This window comes from Clytia hemisphaerica, unplaced genomic scaffold, assembly GCF_902728285.1.
Source record: "Clytia hemisphaerica strain Z4C2 unplaced genomic scaffold, Clytia hemisphaerica genome assembly, whole genome shotgun sequence".
Classification (NCBI taxonomy): Eukaryota; Metazoa; Cnidaria; class Hydrozoa; order Leptothecata; family Clytiidae; genus Clytia; species Clytia hemisphaerica.
This window is the reverse complement of record NW_027104476.1, coordinates 353,346-368,031: the sequence shown is the minus strand read 5'-3', so window position 1 is coordinate 368,031 and position 14,686 is coordinate 353,346. Positions and strand designations below refer to the sequence as shown.

General features: G+C 38.5%; 1 protein-coding gene across 1 annotated transcript; it reads left to right on the top strand.

Moving 5' to 3' along the window:
• Positions 1–4,245: 4,245 nt before the first annotated feature.
• Positions 4,246–11,228, top strand: LOC136821426 (uncharacterized). Its single transcript, XM_067077662.1, has 2 exons — positions 4,246–10,969; positions 11,151–11,228. The coding sequence occupies exon 1, from the start codon at positions 4,474–4,476 to the stop codon at positions 10,426–10,428; it is 5,955 nt and encodes a 1,984-aa protein (XP_066933763.1). The 5' UTR covers positions 4,246–4,473; the 3' UTR covers positions 10,429–10,969; positions 11,151–11,228.
• The last annotated feature ends 3,458 nt before the right edge of the window (positions 11,229–14,686 follow it).

Below are 14,686 nucleotides of genomic sequence, written 5' to 3'. Positions count from 1 at the left end.
ATGGCAGTACATGTTTTGGGTGGATCTGAAGTAATGAGCGGTGATATCTTGTGTGGTAGTACTGAAATCTTTCCCGATTCCCATTTCCATCCGAGGATGGTAGTCGATTTAGGGCAAATTACAGTTTTATTAGGGGAAAGCGTCAGATTGTTATCCTTAGTACGTTGGAGCACCCTTTGCCAATTGTTAAAAAGTTCTTCGGGTGTATTTCCACAGACGTGTAAATCATCAGCTAGAACGAGAACGAAACCTTCTTGAATGAAGTCCCCAAAGACACGAGCAGTTAGTTCATGAAGATACTCTGAGGATCCGGGCATTCCCATTGCCGAGCGTAGGTAAACTCGGAGACCTTTAAACGGTGTCGTTGTAGCAAGGTAAGGAATTGAATCTTTTTCTAGCGGAATTTGGAAGAAGCTTTTCGTCAGATCGGTTTTGGTGATGTAGCGCCAGGAAGAGAGACGGCGGAGAACATTATCACATCGTTGAGACACTACGGGTAGGACTTTCGTGTATTGACAAAGTTCGTTGAATGCTGTGACAAAACGAAAGGATCCATCAGGTTTCTTGACAAGAAAACTCGGGGATGCGAATTGTACGTCAACACCAACATCTTCGGGTTTAGCGAGAACACCCAATGATTCTAACTTATCTGCTTCGTCTTGTAATAGTTGCATTTGTGAGTGACTGTACTGCGGGAGCTTTGGTTTACGAGATGGTGGGATGACTTGACCAAGGTTCAGTTTAGCACGAATTCTACCGCTTTGATCATTGTACACACCAAAATGAGGATCGAAAACACTATCAAACGATTTGTTGAGTGAAATAAACTGTTCTTTAATGTCATTACTGAGTAAGTTATCAGGATCAGTGGTTATAGTACTGGAGAAAGGGATGGATGTCTTTGGGCGAGGTGTTGGAGGGTTGCAGGTTGAAGTTGCAAGAGGTGGTGTTTGTGGTGTTGTGACCTTTCGCATCGTTGCAATGTGTTGAGATTTCGAAACAAGCACAGGTTCGCTAGTATCGTTTTGTAGACGGACTGATCCACCAATGACACGTGATAGGGATGGTTTTGGCCATGATCCTTTGAGCGGGGAATCTGTTCTTGGTTCAATTGCTACTTCACCTTCATAGTTCGAGATTTTAGAGTCACTTATTTCGAGGAAATCTCCAGGGTAAACAACTGTGGTTGATGATGGGCGTAGAATGGCTGAAGTGTTCACTTGAAAAATGTCATGAACAGATGTCGGTCTTGAACCGTAGGGAATACGTGAACCGTTGATTGAAATGGATTCGGAACCCATGTGTACGTCAATGTTGTTACTCTTGCAAAATGGCACACCTGCGAGTATGTCACAATCGAGGGAGTTTGTTACAAGAGCTTCTATTGGTAAGTCAAAGTCTTTAAAAGATAACACGAATTTCACTTCTCCTAGGAGCTTAAGTGGTGACTTATCGACTTGTCGAGCAGCGTGGGATGTTGGAAATTGTTTAATTCCAGTTCGCTTGACAAAGTTCTCTGATACTAATGATGAAGTAGCACCAGTGTCTATGACGATTTTACAGTTGAAGTGTTTATAAAAAGCGTAAAAGAATGGTGACGAGTTGCATTGTACACGCTGGGTTGTGATTGTTTCCTGATCTCCATCATTCGAAAAGGAGTTGATGTCAGATTCATCAGGTGGAAAATCGTCGACATCGTCTACCTCAACTGCTAAGGTTTTAGATAGCTCCATTCTATCGAATTTCGTAATAAACCAGCAACTGGTAATATCATGTCCTTGAAAAGGTCTGTTAGCTGTTTTACACAAAATACATGTTTTCTGGGATTGGTTTGGACGATGTGATTGTGATTGTCTATGCGATTGTCTATTACTCTGTCTTGGGCGTTGACGGAAAGATGATTTTGAGTACTGAACTTGGATGTCTTCCTGAGCATTTAATTCAAGTAGTAACGAGTCCATTGCTGAACAAATTTGTGGTTGTATATCCTTAAGTGACTTTGTTTGTAAATCATGGGCATATACACGAGAGACATAGGCTGGCAAACGTTCATCAATAAGGTTTAGCCAAAGATAGACTGCTAAACGCTCCGTTGTTGGGGACATTTCCTCGTTTTGTTCGACTGGCTCACCATCATGGAGTAGTCCTGAATCGACTGTAAGAAGATTGTCCTCAAGATGGGCTATAAGGCGTTGGAATAAAGTCTCATATCGTTCACCGTCCTGTCGTTTGATCGATGAAATTTTGAGAAAGTTGACTTCTGACTGACAAAAGGAGTAATGCTTTCGAATCCTTTTCCAGATCCATGGAAGGCTGGTAGAGCGTTTGATGATATCTGATCGTAAAAGCGATGGAGCGAACTGGGATATCAAACCAAGCATTCGTTCCAAAATAATGTTCTTTTGTGTGGCTGTTTTACGTTGAGCTTCTTCTACGGTATTTGGATCGTTGGTTAAGCCACGGTTGGGAGATGATGATTTATCCCAGGTTGCATTTGGTTCGATAAATGGTGCGAACTCATTGTTCAAACTCAAATGATATACAATGTTAGATTGCCAATTAGCAAAAGAAGTTATAGTCTCGTTTTCAGTCAGCACCCATTGTTTTGGTGGTCGAAAGCTTGCCATAACAATTTATGCACTGGGTCTTCGTTTTTGTACACGTCTATCAAATGTTCCTTTTATTTCCAGCGCAAGTTCGTATAATATCTCGAGACCTGTCACCACGCCAAACATGAAGAACAAGATTCCTTTGTGAAACAAGGATAACAAAACCCAATGCAATATTATTGTTTAGTAATAGCTAGCTATAAAATACAAGAAAGAATAATATGTTAATAACAACGTGGCGTATGACGTTATTTATTGCAACGTATTATAACGTTGCAATAAAAAAATATGTTTTGTTATAAGAAGCAATTATTGTTATTTGGTTCAATTGGTTCAGTGTATCAAATCTCTCAGTTTAGTTGACACTTTGGTATCTTCGTTGCGTCACAGCTAAAGGTTTGTTTTTATTTTAGTTTGTATCTTTGAAAGACCCCCATCGGATTTAGGCAGTGGTGTCGGATTTAGGACCTCTCACTGTATATCAGGATTAGAAACTAGGTTAGTCTTACCTCTTTTATCTTTTCCATTACAACAATACAATGCTGACAAGTTGACACAACACATGTGTACATGTACATTGACAAGTAGTCTCTGAGAGAAGTTTTTATAGAAATCTGCAACAAAAAAATTTCCACCAATGAGGTTGCCGCATCTCAAACGGCCTTTCATTTTGGCACTGTTAAGTTAATGTTTGAATCTGTATATAAAAAAAAAATTTAAAATCAAAACAAAACAAAAATTTTATAATTTATGCAATTTCAGTAAAATTTATTCAATTTAATTTAATTTATTCATGACATCATAATTTATTTTCACTAGCTAATTATTTATACTAATTTATTCATGACAATTTATTTGACCTTTGACCTTGACCTCACTTCTTAGGCTACCATTATGATGAGTCATCATGTTGGAATTGGCATGCCAACATGGTAGACTTATGCATAAAAGGTGTGTCTCAAGTCAGTCTTGCTAATGCCACTAGACAGTAAGCATCATGCAACTTAGTCATTCATAAATTCAACATGGCTACCATTGTTCCATGTGGCACTCAGTGAGCACGCATTCAGTCTCAGCCTCTGCTCACATTTTGATTTTGGATTTGATTTATTCATGGTTCATTTTGTTTTGTTTACACATTTGACCTTTTCATTTACCTACTGGCATCATTTATTCACAGCATCCACATTTGGCCAGCTGGTAAGTTTCTTTCTCTGACACACCTTAAGTTAGGACTTTCTTACTTTTGTGACTTAGATATTATTCATCTCAGACATTTTATTTATTTCCTACATAATTATAGATTCACTCATAGACTTAGGCTTATTTTCTTTCATTGTCAAACTTTATACTTACGCTATTTTCATTTTACATTATTTAGTTTGACGGTTTATCAATATCAATACAAATCGTACAAAACTCGCCTGATTAATGCCCGCCAGCACCGGTAACCCCACAGTCAAACAGATCCAATCATCAAGGCGACCAGTCAATCAGACCAATTCGTCATCCATCACTCAGGCAATCAGTCATCACTTATCAACATCAAATGTCCTTACGCAGATCGACTAGAAAGACCAAAAGAATATTGGACTACAGTGTCTTCAATTCACTCGGAAGGTCATCACTAGACAAATCACCGGACACATCCGACAAATCACCGGACACATCCGACAAATCACCGGACACATCCGACAAATCACCGGACACATCCGACAAATCACCGGACACATCTTACAAATCACCGGACACATCTGATCGAAGTCAAGAGGATACCTTACCAACTGAATCATCCAAGCAAGTTGACATCAAACCAAAGGTACCCCATTCAACTCAATCTGATATCGAGCTATCAAGGCACATCATGTCTCCCAAAGCTGAAGTGGAGGCAGAAATACTCATCGAAGAGATCACGGACCTCATCATCGAGAATCCAATTTCATCAGACACCATAGCTGAGAATGACGCTATTGTCACCCAATTGCTAGACTTACGAATTCCATTACGAAACTTCAAAAAACTCTTTAAAACTGAAAATCTGAATAAAGAACTTATTGAAGGTATAGAAAAGACCCTTCAAGACATCAGAGAGTACTTCAAATTAGCTCGTGAATTCAAGCAAGCTGCGACAGCTGCTCAAGTAAAGCAAACTACAGATGCTCAAAAACGACATACCGAATCAATGGAGTTCACTGTGACTGAGATAATACGCTTGTTAACTGAACTTACCACATACTTTCAACAATCACTAGACGACATAACCGATGCTGAGCTAATCGAGATAAAGAATGACAAGTCACACAAAACAGACATCATCAACAAAGTCGTCAAAAAGTATGAACTTATTTTACAAACTGAATTTACAAAAACTGAAACAAAAACTGTAGTTTCAAATATTGGTGTCAATTACAAACTTATGACATCTTTGAAAAGTACCTTTTATGAATCATTGGACAAACAAATCAAAGATCGAGATGTATATAAGCAAAAACTTTTCAACAACTCAAAGCTCAACATCACCCTCCACAAGTTCTCTGGTGCCGACACAGACGATTTCTACACATTCAAAGACAAATTCAACAAATTGCACCTACACACGACACCAAAACACCTTCTACCAGAACTCTTAAAGAACAACTTCCTTAAAGGACCAGCACTGAGTATGGTCAAGAGCATGAACGACATCGACAACATCTGGAAGCAACTGAAGTTCGCCTACGGAGACGTCAAGATGATGCTATCAAAGAAGATCAAACATGTAGCTTCAATGGAACCATTATCTAAAAGCAAAAATCATGAGTTGGCACATTCACTAAGCCGGCTCATCACCGCCATCAAAGAGATCATCCAACTCGCTGAAATCCATGGTATCGAACAACATCTCTACTACAGTGAAGGCTTACACCACATCTATAGTCTTCTCGGTGAACCAACACTTACAAGATGGCTACGCAAAAGTACAGATGAAGACTTCACACCAAGACAATCATGGTACCATTTTGTCAAGTATCTCGAGCAAGAACAGAAGCTACAACAAACCAAATTGACTGTCACCCAGACGTACCTCGACAAACCCAAACCACCCAGGACTGACAGAGGACCTAACGGCAAGGGCAGATCAGGCTACTACAACAACCCAGACAATAGACTGTGCAATATCTGCGACTCCGAGCCTGGACAAGACAATCACCTTCCATCAAAAGGTCCAGCCGGAAAGCAAATCATCCAATATCACACATGTCACAAATTTGCTGAGTTGAGTCCTGCCAACCGTTATGCTGTTCTCCAAGCAAAAGGATACTGCTATCAATGTCTCTTCCCAGGAGCAAGCATCTCACATGGGCGACACAAAGAAGGCAAATGTCAACGTGACTTTGCATGTCCGCACGCATCACATCAAGACTACCCACGTAAACATATCCTTGTCTGTCACGATCACAAAGACACGGATGCAAACAAGAAACTCCTCGAGAAATACAAGTCGAAGTACCTGAAGAATCCAAACCTACCACCATTCACAAAGAACATAAGTCTTTCATTCCATTCGTGCTTCAAAACAACGCCTTCAGCAAATCCATCCACTTCACCAGACTATCAATCAACAAGTGACGATGAAGGCATCTACCTACTTCAAAACGTTGTCATCAACCACAAGGTATTCACAATTTTCTTCGACAGTGGTTGCAGTGACTTTATCGTGAAACACAGTGCAATCAAGAAGCTTGGTACGAATGTCACTCAAGAGTCATCAGAGATCACATCAATTGGTGGAGTTGGCACCTCGACACAAACAACACGTGGAACATACAACGTCCAGATACCCATGATGAATGGCCAACTAGCATCCCTCAGAGGCGTGTGTATGGACCAGATCACATCAACCTTTCCACGCTATCCATTGACTGAAGTATTCCAACAAATCTGCAAGACGTACTCAAAAGATCCGTCAACTCTTCCAAAGCCATCAGCCCATGTTGGTGGAGATGTTCATCTGATGCTTGGTATCAAATACAACAGGTATTATCCTAAACTTATATATCAACTACCTTCTGGTCTGGCAATCTATCAATCAGTCTTTCGCAACAGTGATGGAGGTTCAGGCATCATTGGTGGTCCACATCAAATTTTCACCGCCATTCACAATCAATTCTATGGCACCTCTAACATGTCAGGATTCTTCACCCGTCAATACAAAATCTACAAAGATGGGATCAATATCAACCCAGATGCATCTCATCTCTCATTTCCATCCAGAAGTATCAAACGTTTTGAAACATCTGAATCAACTGGCTCCGAAATTACTTATCGCTGTGTCAGTTGTCGAAATTGTAAAGATTGCAAGAATTCAGAACACCAACGTGAAATCAGCATCAAGGAGGAAGTTGAACAGAGCATCATTGACGCTTCACTTGACATCAATCTGGACACCCAAACGATAATAGCTAAATTACCCTTTATCGACAGACCATCAAAGCTCGCTCCCAACAAAGACATTGCTTCTCGTATCTATTATCAACAACTGAAGAAACTCGATCGTCCAGAGAACAACAAAGACAAAGCCGACATCCTTGAATCGGAAGCCAAGTTGCAAAAGCTTGGGTACGTTGAGTATGTCGAAAACCTTGCACCCGAGCAACAATCAACACTGAGGGAAACAACCAACCAAAATTTCATTCCATGGCGTGCCGTCTGGAAGGAGAGTTCTGTCAGCACTCCGTGCCGTGTTGTATTTGATGCATCGCATCCAACATCATCTGGTGTCAGCCTCAATGACATCCTGGCCAAAGGACAAAACAACTATAACAAACTACAAAATCTTCTCATCCGTTGGTCAACACACCTGATTGGCATCCACACTGACATCCGAAAGATGTACAACACCATTAATCTACATCAAGAGCACTGGCAATTCCAGAGGTACATATGGCAAAAAGACTTGGATCCATCAAAAATCCCTAAAGAAAAAATCATTAAGACGCTCATTTATGGAGTCAGATCATCAGGAAATCAAGCGGAATGTGGTCTGCGATCCATTGGTCAACTCTTCAGCAAGGAGTACCCTGAAGTCAACCGTATCATCAAAGAAGACGTTTACGTTGATGACTGTATCACAGGAGAGTCATCCACCAAAGAAGCATTCAAACGTGCAGATGAACTACAGTCTGTCATCAACAGAGGAAACTTCACTCTCAAAGGCTTCACTTTCTCTGGAATGAAACCAACCGAAGATTTATCAGAAGACGGTTCAAGCATCTCTGTTGGAGGAATGAGATGGTTCCCTGAAACCGACGAACTCACACTCAGTATCTCAGACCTCAATTTCTCCAAGAAGAGGAGGGGAAAGAAATCTTCAAAAGCATCTAACATCATCCCGGACAAGCTAACACGTAGAGATTGTGCATCCAAAGTTGCAGAAATTTTCGATCTGACAGGGAAAATGTCACCAATCGTTGCTTCAATGAAACTCGATCTTCACGAATTAACAGCACGACAACTTGACTGGAATGATATTATTCCTGATGAACTCCGTCAAATGTGGTTGGACAACTTCAAAATGATGAAAGACCTCGGAGAAGTACGTTTCAAACGCGCCATTGTACCAGAAGATGCTCTCAACACAGACATACACACATTGGACTTTGGCGACTCAAGCAAATCATTAATTTGCACCTGCATTTATGCACGATTCCAACGGAAAAATGGTTCATTCTCCTGCCAACTTGTGTTTGCAAGAACACGCACAGTACCAAAAGGACTCTCATTGCCACGTGCTGAACTACTTGCTGCACTTATCAACACTCACACTGGTGAAGTAGTTCGTAGATCATTTGGAACACTACACAAGTCCTCACTCAAATTCACAGATTCACAAATTGCTCTCCATTGGATCTCCAATGATGAAAAGCCACTGAAGTTGTGGGTCAGAAACCGTGTGGTAGAGATCAACCGTTTCAAGTCAAAAGAAGACTGGTTCTACATACCAACAAACAACATGATTGCTGATCTTGGAACCAGACGTGGTGCAACCATTGCTGATGTCAGCCAAGACTCAAAGTGGATGAACGGTATGGACTGGATGAGACTTCCATCGACGGAATTTCCAATCAAATCTGCTCAAGACCTGAAAGTAACTGACTCGGACATCAAAGAAATCGACAAAGAGAGGACAATTCTTGTTCATCATGCTTCAACTACACCTGATCCAATTCAACTTGCAAAACAGAGGTATCAATTCTCCAAATATCTGATCGACCCTAACCATCGTAGATTTTCAATCACTGTTCGCATCTTGGCATATGTTATTCGATTTTGCAAAAGTTTCATATCAAAATGGAAACAAAAGAAAACGTTGATTGTCCAAACTTCTAAACCACTCATCCTATCAAATGAAGAAATCATCAGAGCTGAAAAGTATTTCTATCAAAAGGGCACAATGGAAGTACAACATTTTCTACCAAAATCAAAGTATGACAAAATCTCACAAGTCAAGGACAACATTCTGATGTACACTGGCAGAATCTTGCCAACAACACAAGTTTCTGTTGTTGGACGTTACACTGACACCATGAAAGACCTCACATCAACGACATTTATGGTTCCAATCCTAGACAACAACTCACCAATTGCTTACAGCATTGCTTCAGAAGTTCATTGGCACGATCCAAACACTCAGCATTGTGGCATCGAAACAACTCTACGACACGTTTTAAAGAAATGCTTCATCATCAATGGCCGAAATCTCATGAAAAGGATCAAACGCTCATGTCAAAGATGTAGATTTCTGGAAAAACGCACCGTTCAAATGGCAATGGGACCCATTCCAATCTTCAATTTGACAATCGCACCATCATTCTATTTCACTCAAATGGATTTATCTGGTCCTTACTCATCTTATTCACCGCACCATAAACGTACCACTGTCAAAGTATGGTTGATTGTGTTTTGCTGCTGTTCAACAAGTGCAGTGAAGATCAAGACAATGGATGATTACTCAACAACAGCCTTCATCCAAGCCATTACACGCTTTGCTGCAGATCATGGATTCCCAAAACGACTAATGTGTGATGAAGGAAGCCAATTGGTTAAGGGCTGCAAAGAAATGAATGTCAACCTACTTGATTTGCAGCACCATCTCAGCAAGACGAAAGTCGATTTCCAAGTATGCCCCGTTCAAGGACATAATATGAATGGGAAAGTTGAACGGAAGATACAAGAAATAAACAATTCCATCAGTAAATCACTCAACAACCAAAGATTATCTATTCTCCAATGGGAGACATTAACAGCTTCAATTGCTAACCAAATCAACAACTTACCCTTAGCTATTGGAGATGTCACCGGAGATTTCGAATGCCTAGACCTCATTACACCAAATCGATTAATGCTAGGCAGAAACAATGACAGAGCAATCGACGGGCTCATACTATGCGATCATCCCACCAAGATCCTGAAGGATAACGAAAAGGTATTCGATACATGGTTTGACGTTTGGCTCACCGTACATGTTCCAAAATTGGTCAAGCAAACGAAATGGTACGTAAGCGATCAAATTAGTGTTGGAGACATTGTTTTGTTCATTAAACATGAATCATCATTATCAAACAAATATACATACGGTTTGGTAAAGGAATTGGAGTTTGGAGATGACTTGTTGCCAAGAAAGGCAAAAATTGTATATAGAAACGAAAATGAAACTGTTATGCGCGAAACCCATCGTGCTGTACGTGGACTGGTAATAATTCATCATGTAGATGAATGTGATTATTTACATGAACTTGGCATACTAGCCAAAAATATAGACTTCGCTTCCAAAGTTTAATTTTCATTTGGGGGAGTGTTAAGTTAATGTTTGAATCTGTATATATAAAAAAAATTTAAAATCAAAACAAAACAAAAATTTTATAATTTATGCAATTTCAGTAAAATTTATTCAATTTAATTTAATTTATTCATGACATCATAATTTATTTTCATTAGCTAATTATTTATACTAATTTATTCATGACATTATAATTTATTTGACCTTTGACCTTGACCTCACTTCTTAGGCTACCATTATGATGAGTCATCATGTTGGAATTGGCATGCCAACATGGTAGACTTATGCATAAAAGGTGTGTCTCAAAGTCAGTCTTGCTAATGCCACTAGACAGTAAGCATCATGCAACTTAGTCATTCATAAATTCAACATGGCTACCATTGTTCCATGTGGCACTCAGTGAGCACGCATTCAGTCTCAGCCTCTGCTCACATTTTGATTTTGGATTTGATTTATTCATGGTTCATTTTGTTTGTTTATACATTTGACCTTTTCATTTACCTACTGGCATCATTTCACAGCATCCACATTTGGCCAGCTGGTAAGTTTCTTTCACTGACACACCTTAAGTTAGGACTTCTTTACTTTTGTGACTTAGATATTATTCATCTCAGACATTTTATTTATTTCCTACATAATTATAGATTCACTCATAGACTTAGGCTTATTTTCTTTCATTGTCAAACTTTATACTTACGCTATTTTCATTTTACATTATTTAGTTTGACGGTTTATCAATATCAATACAAATCGTACAAAACTCGCCTGATTAATGCCCGCCAGCACCGGTAACCCCACAGACTTAGAGGCTATATTTTGAGCCTTATTGGACTATTTTTGAACTTTTGGATCCTCAGAAGTCTTAAGTCTCATGATAAAACTCAGAGTTAAAACTCTACCCTTCCAACCTACTTTAGAGCACTTACAAATCGCTTGTGGTTCAAAAACTTCCCGGTGTATTTCTCTTTTTTCTCAAATATTATGACCTTGATTGTAGGGTTGGGTATGGGTGTGGTTTGGGTGTGGTTACGTATCAGATTAGCTAGGAATTGGGTTATTATCAGTTAGGGTTGGAGTCAAATCTCGAAACAAGCACTCTTTTGTGATTTTCTCTTAATACAGTCTGGTCTGCAGTTTGTTCAATATAAATAGCCGTCAGAAGCCCTATCCTGGCATGACTCCGTGGCACAGTGGTTAAGGCAATAGGTTTCATAACATCGGAACTTTGCATTTAGTGGGTTCGAATCCCACCGGTGGCGATCTGTCGGTAAGTCATTCAGTAAGTTAGAAAACATAGAAAATAACTCACAAAGAAACAGAAAGTAACAAAAACTACGAACAAGAGACTGGAAAGTATGAAATAAGTCCAGATCTGTCTTTCGTCTTTGTGTAGAAGCCATGACCGTCTAGAATGTGAGACCAACGATGTAAAAATAATAGATAACCAACTTGCCTTGATTCTCAAAAAACATCCGTGTTATGGTTGTAAAAATATTAATGACATTTAAATAAAAACTTGCTTCATTTGCAACCTTCTATTGGACAGAATCGATCACGTGATGTATATTTTTCCAAAATTTGGGTTAGAAAAAGTGTATTTTCCTATAGGCAGCCTCACAGAAGGAAATTTTTAATTAGATATTATTGTTCTATAAACATTCATCTGTTTATTTTGTATCATGCAACCTTCATGCACTTTTCATACGTGAGATATCGCATTTCAAATCGTACATATATTTTTTAGATAACAGCATTTTATGAGCGTTTATTTATCCAGATGAAGATTAAGTGGTATCAGGCCGATCCGTAGTCAATTTGTCTAAAGAAAAAAATTCCAAAATTTGCAGTAAATAACAATGCAAATTTTCTATCAATTCAGTGGATGTCAAAAAGTGTGTCAAAATCTAGCTAAAAGCATAACACGCACTGCACACAGACATTTTTAATAGAGTGCTCATTTCAATAGGAAAACAATGGTTGTTCTCTTGGGAGAAGTGCCTTCTAGAGGTAGTTGGTTATCTATTATTTTTACATCGTTGGTGAGACACGGGAAAAACTGTTTACAGTAGTTTTAAACCTTTGTGCTCTTCATGCAGTTTTATGGAGTTTCGATGATTAAAATGGGTTGAAAATAGACTTCTGTTGACCCTGAGAATACTTTAATGGATTTTTATCAGTGTCAGTTTGATGTTTTGCAAACTGTTGTGATTATGATGAAAAGGAAGACAGAGAGAAAACAAACTTGGAAAACTTTGCAAGAAGCTGAGTTCTGAGAGGGACATGTTTGTCTGGATTTATTTCTACCTCAAGAAAAAAGAACAGTCATAAGACGAAATTAATACAAGGGAGAGAATGGATATTGTCATTGTAGAAACTCAAAAATTATGGGAATGATTTGCTTTGAATCTTGTTGTGAGGAATTTTTGGAGGATTTTATTTTGTCCATCATGATTACAGCATGACCCATGGCCTGCAAAATACAACAGCAGCAGAAGCATATGATAGGGCTATCTAGTGACCAACAAAGACAAAATTATTGAATTGATTGCATATGATACTGAACCTGTCAAATAGTTCCGATATCAAAGAGATTGTAAACAGACTTCTCAAGACCATGAATGTGATTTTTGTTATCAAAATTATGAATCGGTCAATGATATTGATAATTTGACGTGCTTCTTCCCAAACTCAGAGCTCAAACATCAAACGACATTTCTTGAACTAACTTGGGAATATGTTTTAAATTAATTTTTGATGGATTATATTCCTGTTCCGCTATCATCCTGACATGCATATACACAAAGTAAAGAAACCCACGCTATGATTTAAAATAAGTACCAAGAATTCATTTGCTTGACTGAGAAATGTTTTTCATTTTTTTTGGAATTATTGTGAATTATTTTATGTTTTTGGCTGGTGTCTCTTGGAATTTTAATGAAAGTGACATAAGGAGAAATGAATGTAGAGGCATTATATTACTGTTTTTCTAGTTTTTACATTTTTCTCTCACAGAGGTTTTGATATAATAGATTATACACAAAATTTCTAACAATTTTCTTGTTCATCTCTTTTGTATATTATTATGGCTCTCTCCCTTTGTGAGGCTTGTGATATTTTCATGTTGATTAATAGAAAATGTGTACATTATTATTGTTGAGATACCTATTTATTCAAAAAGTGAATGGATTTTAAAAGAAATTGTTAGATCTTTTCTTTTTCTATCATAACTTTTTTAGCTATGCGGTTTTTAATTTTAGTATGAAAGTATGAAAAAATTTTAAACTACTAGGAAACCCATTATTTTCCTTATCCACTCTGAAAAGACTCTGAAATCTTGCTATATTACGACCAAATGGCTGCTTTTTTACTGTCAAAAATTTGAAATTTGAGGCCATATTTAGCCAATCTAGAGGGTCCCATTTTCAAAAAATTTGCAGAATTCTTCCTGATTCCTGACTATCGGTGATGAATTCTTCACGAAAGTTTTCTGAACCGATGGCAGCTCCGAGGTGTTTCTTTCCTTCGGTAGTGATTTTGATGTTGGTATCTTTGAAGATTTCAGTGGCTTCTTCAAGATATTGTGGTTTGAGGACTACCCACGTTTTGCTGGCTTGTTGAAAGTAGCCGTATTTCGGACCCCACTTAACGATGGTATCCCACAATCGTTTGAGTTCACGAATCGTACCGCCTCCGAAAACGTCATCGGCATATCCAGCTGCTTTTGTGTTCGTGTTGTGGTCGCGTAGTTCGCCAACTGTGTACATGATGAGTGGGATTGTTGCGATCGCGTAGACTAATCCGGCTATTTTGAATAAAGATCATGTAAAAGTTGATAAAGACGAAATTATCAATGGAATACCATTAGATAGCGGTATCAATAACTCTATAACTCAGCCTAATGACTTTTACACTTATGAAAATCAAATATCAAGATTTCGACAAAAGATGAAGAATGATTTCTTAACAAAAACTGCTAACTCTCAAAAGACAACTATTAAGAAAAAGGTTTCTTTCCAACAGAAACCAGAAACTGCAAAAAACGACAATTTATGTAATGAAGTTATAGTGTGTGGAGCTTGTTGAACAATATCAATGGGAAAGGATTATCGTCTAAACAAGCAAGGGTTCGTGTTAAAAACTTTTCTGGTGCAGATACGGAAGATATAAACGATTTTGTGAAACCTCTTCTGAAGAAGTCACCAAAATATTTGATTGTTCATGCTGGTACAAATGACATTACGTCTGGTTGCCAAACTGA

Coding starts and splice junctions, on each gene's coding strand:
- LOC136821426 (XM_067077662.1), top strand. CDS start 4,474: ATGTCTCCCAAAGCTGAAGTGGAGGCAGAAATACTCATCGAAGAGATC.